The sequence below is a fragment of the Hipposideros armiger genome, unplaced genomic scaffold (assembly GCF_001890085.2).
Source record: "Hipposideros armiger isolate ML-2016 unplaced genomic scaffold, ASM189008v1 scaffold_33, whole genome shotgun sequence".
Taxonomy (NCBI): domain Eukaryota; kingdom Metazoa; phylum Chordata; class Mammalia; order Chiroptera; family Hipposideridae; genus Hipposideros; species Hipposideros armiger.
The window spans coordinates 2,752,738-2,769,271 of NW_017731383.1; the positions used below are offsets into that span (position 1 = coordinate 2,752,738).

The 16,534-nt window shown below is 57.4% G+C and overlaps 1 protein-coding gene across 1 annotated transcript in view; it reads left to right on the plus strand.

The window, feature by feature from the left end:
• The window catches only part of SDK1 (sidekick cell adhesion molecule 1), a 688,889-nt gene that overhangs the window by 626,264 nt on the left and 46,091 nt on the right, over positions 1-16,534 (plus strand). Inside the window, exons 30-34 of the mRNA XM_019637402.1 lie at positions 1,002-1,105; positions 4,260-4,330; positions 12,226-12,361; positions 13,848-13,907; positions 15,967-16,068. Of these exons, the coding sequence (XP_019492947.1) occupies positions 1,002-1,105; positions 4,260-4,330; positions 12,226-12,361; positions 13,848-13,907; positions 15,967-16,068 (473 nt within the window). The remainder of the gene's footprint in view (positions 1-1,001; positions 1,106-4,259; positions 4,331-12,225; positions 12,362-13,847; positions 13,908-15,966; positions 16,069-16,534) is intronic.

Genomic DNA, 16,534 nt, shown 5'->3' on the forward strand with positions numbered 1-16,534 from the left:
GGAGGGGACAGGGAGGATGCAGGTTCCTTACCTGCTCGTTTGGCAATAAGGTGAGGGACGGCCACAAGAAGCTGGCCCTCCAGGCACTGAACGGGGGTGTGCGTTGCAAGGGCAGTGCAGGCAGCTGGGTGAAGGCTTGAGCAGCGTCTGCACAGAAGAGTTTGTCTGAAGTCTTAGCCTCAGGTGTGAGACAGCACGTGAGACCCAATAAATACAGACAGTGACCCTATAGTTGGGAGGAAGGAAGGCTGGAGTGGTGGCACCACGCAGTGCCTCGGGGGAGCGTCAAGTCCTGGCCAAGCCACTTACCAGTCCAGTGGCAGTAGGCAGGGGACTTAACTGGGCCTCTGTTTCCTCGTCCATGAGATGGGAATCGTAATGACGTTGCCCCACAGGGCTGCTGTGTGGGTTAATGCGATAATGCTTGTCAAGTGCTTGGCACCATGTCTGGGCAGTAGATGGTAGGGATGAGGGGTGGGTGGGTGCTGCCTGTCACTGGGGCGGGGCACCAGGCTGGGCCTGACCAGCCCTGACCTCCACAAAGGAGCACTTAGTGCTGAGAGAGGTAGTGGGTGAGGCCGGCACTCATGTACACTCCGGCAGTGCCAGGGATGACGTCGTCTGCTCCTGAAAACCCTCAGCTCCTCGGAGAGCAGGCTTTGCTGCACAGGGGGGTCTCCAGTTCCAGGAGCCCTAAGCAAAACCTCATCCCCTGGCCGGGAAGCCCTGCTCTCCCCTCCGCTCTCAGAAGTCCCTCTGTCCCCGGGCAGGCCAGTAAGTCAGTGCTGGGTGTTTGGGGTCTTCTCCTGGACAGTTCTGGGGGCTGCTAGAGCCTGGACTCACCGCTGCCAGGGCTGATTCAACCCCAACCCCAAGCGTCCTCCTCACTGAGGAAGGTCAGGGCTCACGAACAGGGAAGAAGCCCCGAGGGGCTCCCAGGGGCGGGCGGGGGGCGGGGACAGTCTCCTGGTGGTCACTGGCCCCATCTGTGTTTCATTCAGGCTGAGGCCCTTCACCTCCTACAAGCTGCGCCTGAAAGCCACCAATGACATTGGGGACAGCGACTTCAGCACGGAGACGGAGGCAGTAACCACCCTGCAGGATGGTGAGTGAGTGGGGACCCAGGCCAGCAGACAGACATGGCCACTTCCCAGCTGCTGCCTTTGAACCCCGAATCATTGGCTCCTAGAGAGAGGCCCCACATTTATCCTGAGCCAGGAAGGGGCCACCCAGGGACGCGAGGGGAGCAGTGGATCCAGTTAGTGACAGCAGGCACAGAGAGCTCTGTGCAGCCTGTGGCCCTGGAGCAAGGCTTGAAGGTCTCCCAAATGGAAGGAGGTTTCTGTGATGGGCTGCCAAGCCCCTAGGACCCATTAGCACCCCAGAAATTGACTAATTTATAGGGACATTAAAAATAAATGTCACAGGGTAGCTGGGCTTTAAGAGGTTTCCCCATTTTTCTCATTCTCCGTTCCCAGATTGGCCATTTGACAGAAGCACAGCTAAGCGATGGAAGTGAGAATACCTAAAAGCTTGGGTGGCTTTCACCCACTCTGTCCCACTCACAGGAGCTGGGCCTAAAGGTCCGTTGTGCTTCTGCGTGATGACGCTGCCGGGCCCGGAATGAGCCGGGAGACGGCACACGCCCTGCGCTGCCAGGCAGACTTTAGGGCGAGAAGCAATGCTGCAGATCTCAGGCCCAACTGCAGACCCGAGCGCTGAAGTCAACAGCAGTGCTTTATAATCATTCCCCAGCCCACCCCAAGCTCCAGACCCAACTCCAGACACACCCAGGACCTCACACCTTCAGTTCCCCACTTTTTATGACCTGGGAGTTTAGCTTCTCCTGCAAGAGGCCTCGAGTGACCTTGAGGACCAGCACAGGCTCCAGGGGCCCTTGGAGTGTCTCAGCAGCACACAGAGGTGATCTCGCTGCCCAGCAGAACCCCCAGGGCTGTGCGTTCCTGATCCCAGGATGCCCTGGCTGTGCTCTCAGGGAGCCCGCAGCCTGGATGGGCCGGGAGGAAAAGTGGGACTGCCCCTTGAGAAATGAGGGTTGTCTTTTGCGACTCCTATTTTGATCTTGCATCAAGCATAACTGCAGGGATGTTTGTGATGAAGCACCAGGTCTTAGAAGAAGGAAACATGCGGCCTGGTGCCTTGCTGGCCCGTCTCTGAGGAAATTGTGAGAGAGGACCACCAGCCCTCACACAGCCCATCAGAATGGGCCTTTCTGAAAAACCAGGACAGGGCCCCTCCAGGCTCCCCAAAGGCCTTTCTTAATCCTTTGATATTGAAATCACTCCTTTTGATGCACCTATCTTGTTATCTCCCTTTTCTGAGATTCGCAATTGCTCTTTGCAGTTGATTTGCATTGTATTTGCATTGCATTGTCTCTCAGCCCAGGATCAGCTGAGACTGACAGGCAGGGACTGACGGGTGTTGAGAGGAGGGGGACCTCTCAGTGTGTGGTGGAGGAAAAATAATTTTCCTTCCATCCTTCTAGGTTCTTCTGGCTGGTCTAATAATCAAATCGACATGAGACAGATTAACAGGAGAAAATGACCAACTTTATTCCATATGTACATACGGGGGCCCTGAGCACAAGTCAGACAGTTGAGGCTTATATGCTGCTCTGGATTAAGGAAAGGGGGGCAGGGGCCTGGGGTTCCAAGGGAACGTAGGCGACCCGCAGGGAGATGAGAAGGAGCAAACGTGGTGAACAGGGTCCTGCCAGGCCCCCCAGACACAGTGGGACCCAGAGGGGAGCCTATGTACAGGCTGTGCAGGTTCCCCTGTGTCTGCCGCACTCAGCGCACACCAAGCTAACGGGATTGCTCTTCCTCTGAGCAGGGCTTTCTATCTGAATTCCTTTAGGTAGGTTGCTGGGGGCTGTAAAAGGCTCTTTTTATGTTTGTTTTTTGTTGTTGCTGTTTGTTTGGTTTTTTTAGCTGAGCCATCCTGCCACCTGTTGGCAGCTTAGCGGCTGCTCAGCTCGGGCCAGGACTCGAATCGCTGTTGCTCAGAGCTCAAACACTTGAGCGAGCTCTTAACCAACTGAGCCACTCGGCCGGCCCTAAAAGGCTCTTTTTGAGTTTACATTTCTTGAAAAATCACCAACTTAAAATAATCACTATCCCCAAAAAGCATATTTTGGGATGGCAAACTCTGCCTCCTCTCATTTGCTAAAAAAAACATTTTCTTATTACGATGCTTACGATACCAAGACGCCCCTGTAATCACAATCAAGGTGATCAGGAAAGCTGGATAAGGGTCCACCGCTGACTTGAGACCAGCAGGAGGCCCGGGCCTGGACTAGAGAGCTGTCCCTCAAGAGGGGGGTGACACAGGCATGTCCCAGGTGGTGGGAGGGGACCTGGCATGTCCAGAGGAGACTTACGGAGCAGGTGACCCAGGGCCCCAGTCCTGGGTGGTGAGTGGAGTGGGCGTGCCAGGCACACAGGTGGGGCAGGACAGGGCGAGCAGCCGGAACCGTTCCATCAGCGATGCTTTTTGAACAGTTAGTATGTGTTGGGTCTCAGGATCTTACAGTGGGGGGGCCATAGAAAGGTTGATTCAGAATGCTAGGACGTGGGGCTCATAGGGAAGGGGTGGCAGGGAGGCCTGCTGCTGGACCTGACGCACATGGGGAAGATTTTTGTTCCCAGAGTGCAGGGCACGGCCACAGGCAGACGTCAAACCGACCTTGTCCCTTCCGAGAGCAGAGCAGAGAGAACCACCACCAGTACCCGGAACATGGCAGACCTTCAGCGGCAGAAGTCAGCCTCCTTCCATGACAATCACAGCCATGTTTAAAAACCAAGAGCATTGTGACCTGGCTTGATCATTTGTCCAGTTCAGGAGTCACTCTGACCTAAGAATCTCAAAAACAAACAACAAATGAGGCCTTCATCAAGGGATGGGGCATGGGCCTCTGAAAAAAAATCTAGGGACCTGACCTTCAGAAGCCTCTCCGGGCAGGGGCTCCTGGCACCTCCACTGGTGTACGTGGCCCTCAGTGGAGAGATGGGCACTCCTTCTTGTGCCTCAGTGTGGGTCCGCTCCTGGGGGATGTGGCCACACTGCTAGGCTCAGGTCTCTTCCCTGCTGGCTCAGGCTGTGTAGGTGGGAGAAGGACATCCACAGTCAGGAGAGGGGGGGAGGCTGGTCAGCTCCCCACGCCCTGGGGGGCTGGCCCCAGAATGGCCGCAATTACCAACAGAGCCCTCTCATCCTCATTTCTTCTTTCTTGTTTTCAGTTCCAGGAGAGCCTCCAAGTTTTGTCTCGGTGACACCGCACACCACCTCCTCTGTTCTGATCCAGTGGCAGGTAAGGTCTCACGCGGTTTCATCCGTCAGATGCCGTGTGCTCACCATCTGCACTCTCAGCATCGTGGCGGCCAGAACCTGACTGCAGGCCAGGCCGTGTCGGGTGTTGGAGAGCAGGACAGCGGTTGGTTTGCAAACTGGGAGGGAAAATGGTGTCCCGGTATAATTTCCAAAACAGTAAAAACATGACCGTTGAGCGCACACAGAGTGAACTTGAACTCAGCTCAGTACGGAGGCGAGCAGGGTGGCAAGGCGGGTGCAGAGTGTCAGGGGGACTGAACGCCCCAGGCCCTGGGTGAAGGTGGCAGGGCCCGGAGCACACCCAGTCACACCGAGGCACATTCTCCTGGTGGGCTCAAACAACACTCTGCTCTGACACTGAGAGGACACGCTGCCCTCTCAGCCTTATTTCCAATTTCAGTTCTTTTTGCTAAAAATGAGATGTATTGAGGACAAAAATAACAAAGGGCAGAACTGCCAAGGAAGACTGCCCAGCCCCAGAACCACCCAGCTGGGGGTGCCGGTGGGGTCTGGGGGCCAGGGCTCAGCCAGGGGTCTCAGTTCAGGAGCAGGGCTGCCGCTGGCCTGGACGGGTGCAACAGACCGATGGGCACGGGCCAAGGTCAGTGACGAGAGCATGGAGAAGCTTCCAGCCAAGGGAAGCTCCTAAGGCCAGAATGGCGACTGCCATCCTGGGGATGGGGAGTGCCTGCAGCCAGGGGCCGTGGGCACGGGAGGCAGAGGGCAGGCGCTGTGGCCTGTGTTCAGAGCCTCGGTGAGATGATGGCTGCCTAGGAGTGGCCACTGTGAGCTGGGGGTGGAGAGGGTGGTCTGTGTGGCTTGAGATTCTTCCTGGAGGTTGATGAGACCTCTCGGAGAATGCCAGCACCGCATTCAGACTCAGCAGGAGGGGAGACACGAAGGGACCCCGGTGACGCTGGAAGCCGAGAGCAGGGCCGTGGTGTGGACTTGGCCAAGGAGAGCGTGGAAGGCTGTGTCTTGCCCAGGTGCACTAGGCTGGCACGAGAGGGGGGGGGCTGTGGGACAGGGGTGCCAGGAAACCCAGAGGAGGCCCTCAGGGAACTTGTCCTGAATGGGACGCTGCTGGGTGTGGCAGTGAGCAGCTCCACAGGCAGGAGGTCGGCACGCTGGAGACCCCTCTGGGCTGGAGCTGAAGAGGGAGATGGGGCGAGCACTGCCGAGCTGGGGGCGCTCCCCAGCTGCTGAAGCCTTCCTGGGGAACAGCCTTCTCGGGATCATGTAGACACCTGCCTGGGAGCAGCTTGAAGCCGACAGGAGCCGGGGGTCCTGGGAGGGAAGTCGGAGGTGGGAGACCAGAGTGGGTGCATTGGAAGAGCCGATGTGAGAATGCTTCCTACATTGTAAGGTTGGTGACGAACTACCACAAGGTTCTGCTTCCTCCAGTTGTGTCACAACTCGGTGGCCTCAGTATTAGGTTGAATCATATGAAATTTCACCATGTGAGGCACAGAAATCACCATGTGAGGTGATTTCATATAGTTCAACCTAACGTAACTGACACTGCTGCTTACACAGGACGGAGAGCAGGGTTTCAATCACCTGGGTTTCTGCCGAGAGTATGTGATCTCCTTCAAGGATTCATGGAGTAATTGTGGCCATTACGCCATGTCTTCTCCATTGCTAAGTGACAGCTTCTCAGAGGTGATAGTAACCTTTAAATGTGATGACAAGACATTTCCAAGTGTCTTCCAGTGAAACTGGGAATTCTCCGCTGTGACATTCTGTAATTTCTAGCTTCACCATAGTGTTGGGGACTTGGATGGGGACCAGAAAAGCATCAGTCGGGCTCCCACCCCTGCCTCTGGGAAGCCAGGTCCCCTGAGCTGTCCCTCCCTCCTAGAGCCCCAGAAAAGTGACAAAGGGCCTGACTTAGGTCTGCAGGCCCCGGTTTGCCCTTAGACAACTGTGACCTTGAGAATCTGGCCCCAGTTCCTCCTCTACAAAACTAGGAGGTAAGAGGTGACCTCTGAGGTGTCTGCAAGGTCTCTGATCCAAGGCCTTGAGGCCTCCACCCCTATTTCCATCAGGGTCTGTGGTGAAAGGGGGAAACATTCAAAATAGAAATTCAGGGTCCCAAGTGCTTCTGTTTCCCACCTTCCACTACTATAATCAACCAAAAGAAGGTTGGCCCTTTGTACTGTGCTAAATTCTACCAGAATGTTAGTGTTTTCTTTTTAGACGTGGCACATGGCTTGTCAGTAACTAGGTAAGCTCCTTTACTATAAAGGCTGCGCCCAGGGCTGTGACATGTCATCGCCTCCACACAAGAGGCTGTGAACATGGCTCCGGCCATCAGCCCCACCATCCTGCCTCCTGAGCACTCAGGGCTCCAAGCCCCTCAGTTGTAGTTGGATAGCTCCGTGGGTGGTGGGTGTCTGCACCAACAGAACATGGCATAAGTGACCATCAGCTATCCCCTTCCAAGCCCAATAGAACCAACTCATCACAGGAAACTCAGAGCAAGAGGTGGTCAATACAATGTCTCATAGAAATAAATGCCTGTCAACTGCCAGGCAATTGATGTATGAGTATAATTAAAACTATGAGTAATTCACTAAACCAGAGCAAACAGGACAAAGAAACTATGTTTAAATGCAGATTTGCGTTCCAAGTGAAATGTTTCACCTATAAACCTTTTTTTTCAATAATTTGTTTAAAAATGCAAATACCGCCTGTAATTTCAAGGCTGCCAACCCATTTAAATGGCTCCTCTATTGCGTCCATTCAGGTTTGATTCTTGTAGGAGGAGCATCTCCTTTCATGGGGTCCAGAGCTATTTGAAATCTAGAGATTTGCACGTGTCTCCTAGACAGTGGGGATGCTGTGTGCACGCTGAGTGCAGCTCATAACAGGCATTAATGTCTGATCACAGCATTTGATCTGGCTGTTCTGAAACTTCCAATGGGTCATGCAGCCTGTCACTCAAATACAGTTCCTCTTATGTGGCTGCAGATTTCTCCAAGTGGATTTTGAGGTTTTTCCCAGCAAAGAAGGCATCCTAGGCAATAGGTCACATCATGCCCGATGGACTCAGCAGAGGATGGACGTCATGTTGCAATAGGCGCCTTCCTAAGAGATGTGCCACAGCTGCCTGGACTGGGCAATGAGGCAGCAGGGCGTCTTCAGGACATGGTGGGGTTTGTCCCTTTTCTTGCCATTTGCACCGTCATCTGCAGAGGACCAGCCCCAGTGTAGGGTGCTGGGCACACAGAAGTGGACGAGACAGATGCCACCTAGTGTGCTGAGCTCTATGAGGCAGGAGCGAGCGGAAGAGAGCAAAGGGGGAGCAACTGGCCCTGGGCAAGGGAGGTGGGGGTGCACGTGTTTGCAGGATGAACAGACCTTCCCTGGGCAACAGGCAGAGAGGGGAGCCGGGCGTCATGCACAGCCAGCTAAGGCTCGGCAGTGTGACGCCCTGGGATTCGCTGCTGCGCTTTGAGGGAGGTGCGTGGAGCCAGCTTCCCTGGGGCCTCCTGTGCTCCCTGACCCCATGGGGAGCTAGCCCCGAAGGCATCAGGGCATCCTGTTCTATGCTCCCGGAAATGGAAGTCATGGGAATAGGTTTGCAGTTGAGTTCCAGCTCTGCCTCTACTCGCCACAAGCCCCTGGATGCAGTGTTGAACCTCCCTAAGCCCCAGCCCCCCACCTGTAGAGGGGAGAGGAGACCACTGCACAGATCCCAGCCTGCCCCTGTGCGGACGGCGGGAAGAAATGAGGCTCTTCCTGGGAGCCCCGCCTCCTCCAGCCCTGTGCCCATTCTGCCACCCAACCCTGTTGCCTCCAGGACGCCGGCCGGCATCCTCCCGGGGTTGTTCCCCGCTCACTGCCCTCTCCCTGCTGCTGTGCTGGGTGATAGCCCACAGGCACTTCTGCCCGGTCGTTGCATTTTCACAGAGGCTTTGCAGACCCCAGAGAGTCTGCTAGAAGGATTCCTGAAGTGCAGTAGGCAGAGGGCAGACGCTTTTAGGAAGGGCTCCCAGTTCCCATCAAGCATCTGCCCATGCAGATGGCTAGTCCAGGATGGAATTAGCCGTAGATGGGGTCACCTTGGACCTCAGCAACTCCCGCTCCCTCCCAGACGCATTGATTGAGCACCTGCTGTGTCCACAGCCTGTCACAGGTGCTGTGAAGTGACAGAAACGAGTGACACTCTCCAGGGAGTATAGAGTCAGAAACTTCAGGTGTGGCTGGGGCTGAGGGCTGCGTGTGCAGAGGGAGCCTTCTGTTTTAGAGTCATGAACACTCCAGAGACCTGCCAGCCAGCCTTCCGCCTGATATGGATACCGGTTGAGCCTGGGAGGTTGCGCAGCCAACCAGAGCCTGTGCTCAGCCCATCGCTTCTAGAACTCTCCATGTGTCACATGGAGCTGCCCGTATGCTCCCAGGATATCCACAGTCATAGAGGCCTCTTTCATAAATGACATACAGGTTTATTCCAAACTCTAGGAACAGAAAATGTGGTTAAACCTTCTTCACAATCCCATGCGGGCCCCGGGAATCCCCGTGGGGTCAGCCTGACCTTTGTGAGCCCTGGACCAGCCGCAGGCTGTAGAAAGGCTGCCCCCTGGGCCGTGCGGCCCGCTGTGTCCTCCCCAGGCCTGGGTGGCCCCTGCTGGGGTGGTACAAGGGGGTTTCTGGTGCAGCTATCAGTGAGCCTGGCCCCCAGCCCTCCACCTTCCAGGCCCAGGAAGCACGGACGCGGGGAACGTGCCGGAAGGCAGAGCCAGGGCAGGTGCAGGGCTCAGCAGGTCTGCACCCATGGGGGCGCCCATCTGAGCTCCCAAGTGACCCTGGGCCCTGCCTCCTTTGCGGCAGGGGCACCTGGGGGCCTGGGTCTCTCCTCCTTCCCTCCCTCAGGGCCCACATCTGTGCAGCAACCTGCAGTCCTGAGGGAGGGACAGGGGCCCCGGGCTCTCGGGCTGACTCAGGTGGCCAAAGGGCCCTGGGGAACATTTCACTCTGCCCTCAGTGCAGGAGGGGCACTCGCCGTGCCTTTTCTGTGAAACTGGATGACAATGCAGAGAAATGTCTCTTTTTTATTCTTCTTCACCAGCTTTTCCATCTTGCATTTTTTTAAGAAGGACATTCAGTAATCTTTCTGTCACAATGTTGTGGCAGGTGTTTGGAGAATGCCCTACAGAATAAGGATTTAAATTGAGTCTCAGCTGTGGCCCAGGAGCAAACCAGGACTAGGGAGGAAGTGGAACTGACCAGCAGGACCGTCTTCCCTTAGGGACAGACGTACACGCTGTGTGTGTGCACTGTTACACACACTATGTACACAAACACGTGCACATGCACACACGGTTTCCGTCTCAGTCTCGTGTCCACCGTGAGGCCCTGGCACCGACACTGGCACCAGCTACCAGGAGCATTGGCTGCCATCTGCCTTTGCCACACGATGCCATTCTTACAGGGAGGGAACCTGAAAGCTGCTCTGAGAACAGCTCTGTGAACTCTAAAGGGAGGAACCTGCAAACAGACGTGTCGGCCATGCCCCATCCTTAGGAAGGTCTGCAGTCCTAGCACAGGGGCTGGACGGGGAGCAGAGGGGCAGCCCGGCACTCTGGCTGATGATCCCTCATGGGGACCCTCCAGGCACCTCGAACACTAAGGCTTTGTCCATCAAAACTGACAGAAAAAGGACAAAATTGTGTAAACTAAAATCCACAACAAAAATACGCGGCCTCTCTCCTGCACCCCAGTCAAACCTCGGGTGTTGCCCCAGCCCTCTCCCTTTTCTGACGCCCTCGGCTTCCTGAGCTCCTGGCTCCTGGTCCCATGTGGGTTCCATTCTGTTTCTCTGGTAAGTGTGAGAGGCCCCGGGAATCTGTTGAGTGACAGGGCAGAGGGCTCTGTGCTGGAGAAAGTGGTCCCAGCCATGGTTCAGGGATGGGCCCTGGACAGGTGGGTGCAGCCCCACTGTGTGTCCCGGGCCCTGGACAGGTGGGTGCAGCCCCACTGTGTGTCCCAGGCCCTGGACAGGTGGGTGCAGCCCCGCTCTGTGTCCTGGGCCGTGCACTCTGCTGATGGCCTGTCCCACCCACGCGGCCCCCCGGGAAGGCCTGGTCTGTGATGGAAGGCAGAGGGAGCTGCAGACAAAGCACCCTGCCCAGGTCGGTGTGAATTTCAGATCAAGTGACTGCGAGATTCCCATGTGACAGGGCGCCCTATACTTCTGTTGGCTAAAGCTGGCAACCCCGTGAGGGAGAAAACATAACCAAGAGACTGACCTGGCACCCAAGTCCCTGGCCTCGACGCTTTCGGCCTGCGTGCCCTCGGTGCCCGGAGGGAGCCCCGGGGCCCTGCGAAGGTGGCCGGAGCCAGAACAGGAGGGGCTGGGGGCAGACTGAGATCTGCTCTGCTGTTGGTGAGGGCTAACAGCCCCGAGACAGCCCCTCCCAGATCACGGGCCTCGCCCCTGAGACACAGCTGTCCCACCATCCAGCACGGGGACTCGGAGCCAGTGTCTTAATGCCCGGCAGGGCCAGTTCCCCGGCATGGCCCGTTCCCTGGCATGGCCCACGTGGATAGCAGCGAACAGGCAGGTGACCCATGGACCTTTGAGCACGCTGATGAGGGGCTGGATGTCGACACTCACCGAGGGGGACAGTCACACACTGGGGTCTAATGTGTCCCCTGGGGCGGATGTGCTGGGCCCTGTAATGAGAGGGACACACATGGAAATTCCACTTGAGTTTCCCCATTACACTGGCATCTGAGGGGGGAAATGCCACACGGTCGCTCTTTGCATGATTTGGGGGCATCAGAAAGGACCCAGGAAGCATCTTGGGAGGACACCAGCCACCGTGCATTCAACACCCCGGCTGAGTTCACGGGTAGCAGTGCTCGTTTCTGAGAAAGCCCTGAATAGATCACGCACGCGTGCCCCTCTGTGCACACATGAGCGTGCCGCGTCACCCCCCGCGTCAGTGCGAGTGTGCCTTGCTGTCTGGGCTGCCTTGGGGACAGTGTGAAGAGCAAAGGACACGGCATTGCCCAGTCAGGCACTGTGAGTGAGTAGCAAAACTTCTCAGAGAACGATTCATCTGGACAGATGGCCAAGTGTTTTGGTCCATGGGCTTAGGTCGTAAGAATTGAATAGTGTGTTTGGGCTGCAAGGGCATGTGTGTCCTGGGGCTGCCACGCTGGGTGAAGGGGGCTTAGAATGACAGGAAGGTGTTCCCTCACAGTTCCGAGGCCCGACGTCCACCATCCAGGTGTGGGCTGAGCCTGAAATCTCCAGGAAAGGAACCCCCTCGCCTCGCCCAGCTGCTGGTGCCTCCGACTCCTAGGTGCATCTCTCCCACCTCTGCCCTCACATGACAGTCTCCCTGTGTCCGTGTCCCATGTCCCTTGTCTTACAAAAAAACTTGGATCTTTTCATTGTCTCAGCAATCCATGGGGATTTCAGTCTTAGGTGTGAGTCGGGGGACAGTGAGGGAGACCTTGGCATACAGAGAGGTCTGAGGCTGCCACAAGCCTGGGGGGACTGAAGGGACAGTGTGGGGCCAGGCCACGTCCATGGCTCCCCTACAGGTCTGGGTTGACTGGGAGCAGGCAGCTTCCTCACCCTGTGACCTGGGCCACTGCCCCCTGCCCCAGCCCTGGGCTCAGGCGAGTACTCAACTGGACGTGGGATGAGACGCCCATGACCTCACTTAGGATACAGAGAACCTGGGTCTGGCTCTGCACCTAGGAGTCCAGGTGGTCCTCTTCATGGCCTGACACCTGCCTTTTACCTTGTAAATAACTGAGAACCATCTGTGTAAATGACTGCCTTCCCCTGGGCAGCTGGCTACTTAAACTTGACAGAAGTCACCTTCCGAGGGCTGACTGGTGATGTCCTTGCAGCCTCCGCGGGACGAAAGCCTGAACGGCCTCCTCCAGGGCTACAGGATCTACTACCGGGAGCTGGAGTACGAGGCGGCCTCAGCCACCGAGTCCAAGACGCTCAAAACCCCCTTGGCCTTACGGACCGAGCTCGCAGGTGAGCCGCCCGCCCTCCTCCCAGCACAGGCACCACCGCTCCAGCCGCCGGCCATCAGGGTGGCCCCAAGGTAACCGTGAGCATGTGCTCCCGTGAGGCGTGCCAGGACACGCCGCGGAGGGGCCTCCACAGCCGCAGTCAGGCGGCTTCATGGAGGAGGGGCCCTTTGAGGTGGGTTGTCGCAGTGAAAGGGTCTCACAGAGGAGGACTGAAAGGAGAGGTGTGACTGACAGGAGCCCCACAAAAGTAATGGTGGGGAGGAAGGAAGAGGCGAGGGGCTCGGGGACAACGGGGGTGGTCGGTCAGGAGCAGGGCGAGAGCGTGAGGCCGGCGGGGTGCGGCTGGGAAGGGACAGCAGTGCCACCACCCTGAGTGGAGCATGTCGACATGAGACGGAGGCTGGGAACCGGTGGGGACCTGTGGCACTGACCTGGACAGGTCACGGGCAGGCTCCGCCATCGTCACAACACTCGGCCCTGTGGATCAGGTGGCATCTCTCCTCCCTGGGCTGACCCGCCTGGTCAGGCCACACTCCTCCAGGGGCCCTAGCCCTGGGTCTGACGCCACCGAGGCACCTCCTGGACTTCTGGGGGGGCTGCGGCTCTCCCGCCTACCCCTCTCTGGGAAGGAGGTTAGAGCAGTCTCCGTTCCTGGTGTCCCCCAAATGGTATCACAGAAAATACTTTTGACCCTTGACATCCACGTACAGGGACAGTGAGAGAGTGGCTGCAGAGATCCTTGCTGTGCCAGCTCCCATCACGGTACAAGGCTCTGCCTGGGGCGCTCGGCAGGCACGCAATGGCAGGGCCTTTGATGTACCCGGCCACGCCGCGGGGGTCCCTCCCTTTGGGGGCTCGGGGCTGCAGCTTGACCCTGGCCCTATACCTGGAGGGAGGTTGTGGAAGGAAAGGGCTCGTTTGTCTTCAAGCCCTCAGCACAACGCCAGGGGTCCTTGCTGACGGCCAGACGACACCCAGCATCTCCCAGGACCTTGTAGCAAAATCAAAACAATGAAATTACAGGACCCAGGGTGCAGTGGGGTGAGCACACCTGGACACCATGCTCTCCGCTTGTGGTTGGTGCGTTCCCTTCAGAGCCAGCCTCTTACCTGAGCGCAGGCAAGCTGGCCCGAACCTGCCACGGGGTATCTGGAGAATTGCTGCCTGGGTAGAAGCCAATCTCCTGTCTCCTCTAGCGTCACTTTGTGCTACGTCGTGCCAGACACGAATTTGGTCCTTTTAGGCAGAGGGGTGAGCATGTGGCCCACCATCTCCGGCGGGAGCCTGGCTGTTCTATGAAGAAGTGCGGTCACCCCCAGGGAGCTGACAGGACGTGCGGTGGCAGCAGCAGGGCCCTCCTGGCCTTGGCTGCGGCCCTGTGGGAGCTGGTTCGAGCCCGGCACCGGCTCCGTCCCTGCCGCACGTGCGTCGTTGCAGCCACAGCTCCCTGCGTGCTAACCGCTGTTCTGCTCTACTTCCCCTAACAGCCCAGAGCAGCTTCAAGACCGTGAACAGCAGCTCTGCTCTAACGACGTACGAATTAACACGTAAGTGCACACCGCCTGCAGCGGGAAGCCACTGTGACCGGAGCAGGTCGGGCTGGGCCAGTGGGCCACGCAGTGGACCCAGTGAAAACCAGCTAGGAGTAATGGCGCTAATTTCTGGAATTCCCCCGCTCATAACACTGCTTCTCAACATGCCAGCACCACCAGGAAGACAGGAAAGAAACTTCTAGAAACAGAGGCTGGGAAGGGGGGTATACTGATCCAGTCTTCAAGTTTGGGATAGAGAGTCAGATTGAGTGAGATCTCCTCTTTGCCCCTGTTGACTGCTTTTTATTCTTTTTTTTTTTATTATGGTAAAATATACATGACATAGAATTTACCATTTTAACCACCTTTAAGTGTCCAGTTCAGTGGCACTAAGTACATTCACACTGTTGTGCAACCATCCCCACCATCGTCTCCAGGACTTGCTCGTCTTCCCACACCGAGACTCTGTCCCCATTAAACAGCGACTCTCCTCCCCCAGCCCCTCACCCACCATCTCCTTCCTGTCTCTGTGAACTCGACTTCCCTAGGGACCTCGTGTGAGTGGGGTCACACCGCGTGTGCCTTTTCGTGTCTGGCTCATCTCACTTCAGGGCTCACCCAGGCCGTCGCGCGTGTACAGGTCCATCCCTGCGTCGGCCCCACTTCCTCGCCCTCCATCCTCGCTTCGTCTTTAGCAGGCCCTGTTGCTTCCCCACGGATTCCTGGCTAGGAGTGGGCTTCAAGGACCAGGGCAGGGCTGAGGGGCCCACAGTGGGGTTCACGGCAGCGCAGAGAGCTTTGCTGGAAAGGAAGGGGATGAGGGGGAGCTGGCACTTTCCGAGGCCCTGCTGTGTGTGGGCGCTCTCACAGGCTTGTCGCCGCCACCCCATTCTGTCCCGCCACCACCCTGCGGGCAGCTGACCCCACCTGGTGGGCCGGCCACGATTCACGCGAGCCCTGTGTTGTCGTCTGCACTGCTTCCGTAAACGTGGCTTTACCCACTCACTGCCCAGCCCCCTCGCTCGCACACCCGTTTCCTCGTCTCTCCCACGACACGCGTCCCCTCACTGAGGAGCAGCAGAAAGAATTAAGTGCAGACGGGCTCCCGTGAGGAGGGCTCCCTCGTGGCGCTCGCTCCGGCAAGAGTCATGGGTTATGAAGAACAAGAGGGGTGGCCCAACGCTCGCAGCTTGTCCACGGCCACCCTGGTTTGTCTCAGCTGACTCCCAGTGTCCCCTTCTCCTTCTGTGGACTCAGCAGCCACTCAAGCCCCAGGGTTGAGACATGCAGGCCAGGCTGGTGTGGGTCCCAAAGCCACTTCCGATGGGTCCTCTGTAGGGCAGCACAGCTGCAGCGGTCCCGCTCAGCCACGTGGGCACGACCTTGTTGACATTTCTGGGAGCGACAGTGGGAGAACGTAGGTTTCTGATTCATTGAACCTTTGCTGAGCTAGTATCTCACTAGGAGGCAAGACGCACAGGCCTACGTGTCACCATTCACCCGGGTGACCAGACATGGGCCTCAGTAAAGCCAAGCTACTGAGAAGCAATGTTAGCCAATGGGAGAACCTTCCAGGATGTTTCCTGTACGGGTCAGCTACGTCTGCCACGTCTCTCACGCTTGTCACCTGCCCTGTGTAATTCTATACATGTGGCTTCACACACCCTCTCTTCCCAGGACACAGTCATTAAAAACGCAAAGGACTTGGGTTTGCCTAAAACAATATTAAGTGCCAGGGTCTTACCCATGTGTTCTTACTTTTAATGAGAGATTCTGGACCAGCAGGCAAGCCCCCACCACACCCGTAGCCTAGATGCTTCCCTTAGAAGAGGGCCCTGCTGCCACCTTCCCCAGAGTGCAGGGCGAGATGGGTCTCTGCTTCACCAGTGTGGCCACTGGTCACTGATCTGGAGACGGGGACGGGGCTGTGCTGGTGACACTGGAGGCAGCCCTTCCCAGGCCTCTGTGAGATACGCCTCACTGTTCCCCAGGCTCCTCAGAGGGCCTCCAAGAGGGACCGTTCCCAGGGAGGGAGGTGGTCCTGACAAGCTGACCCGTGCCCGTCACCCTGCAGATCTAAAGAAATACCGGCGCTACGAGGTGGTGATGACGGCCTACAACATCATCGGCGAGAGCCCGGCCAGCGCGCCCGTGGAGGTCTTCGTCGGCGAGGCCGGTAAGCCCGGTGTCCCCACCCCACAGCCTGAGGCCACGGCGAGTGGCATGACCCAGTGCTCTCAGGGGCCAAGCAGTGTCCCCCGTCACTGGAGAGCACGGTGCTGGTGGGGCGGGAAGTGTCGGGCTGGGACATCCCGGCGGCAGAAGCGAGTGATCAGGTCTTGCTTCTGAGACTCAAGGGGTTTGTTTAACAGCTGGAGCCACCGTGTTATCAGACTTGCTCTAGGGAGTGATGCTGCTTCCTCTATGGGGGCTGGGGTGTGTGAGCTCGGGTCTGGAGGGACGTGTGTGTACCTTGTCACCTGCCTCCCTGGCTGGGCCTCAGCAGTGGGCCCAGGACCAGCGTCAGCCTGACTCCTGGTAACAGCCCCTTCACAGGTCTCAGAAGCCCATGTGGGTTACAGTTTCTGCCCTTTTGAATGAGACGTGGCCCTGAGTGTGTTCCAAGGACCACCCCTCTGCGG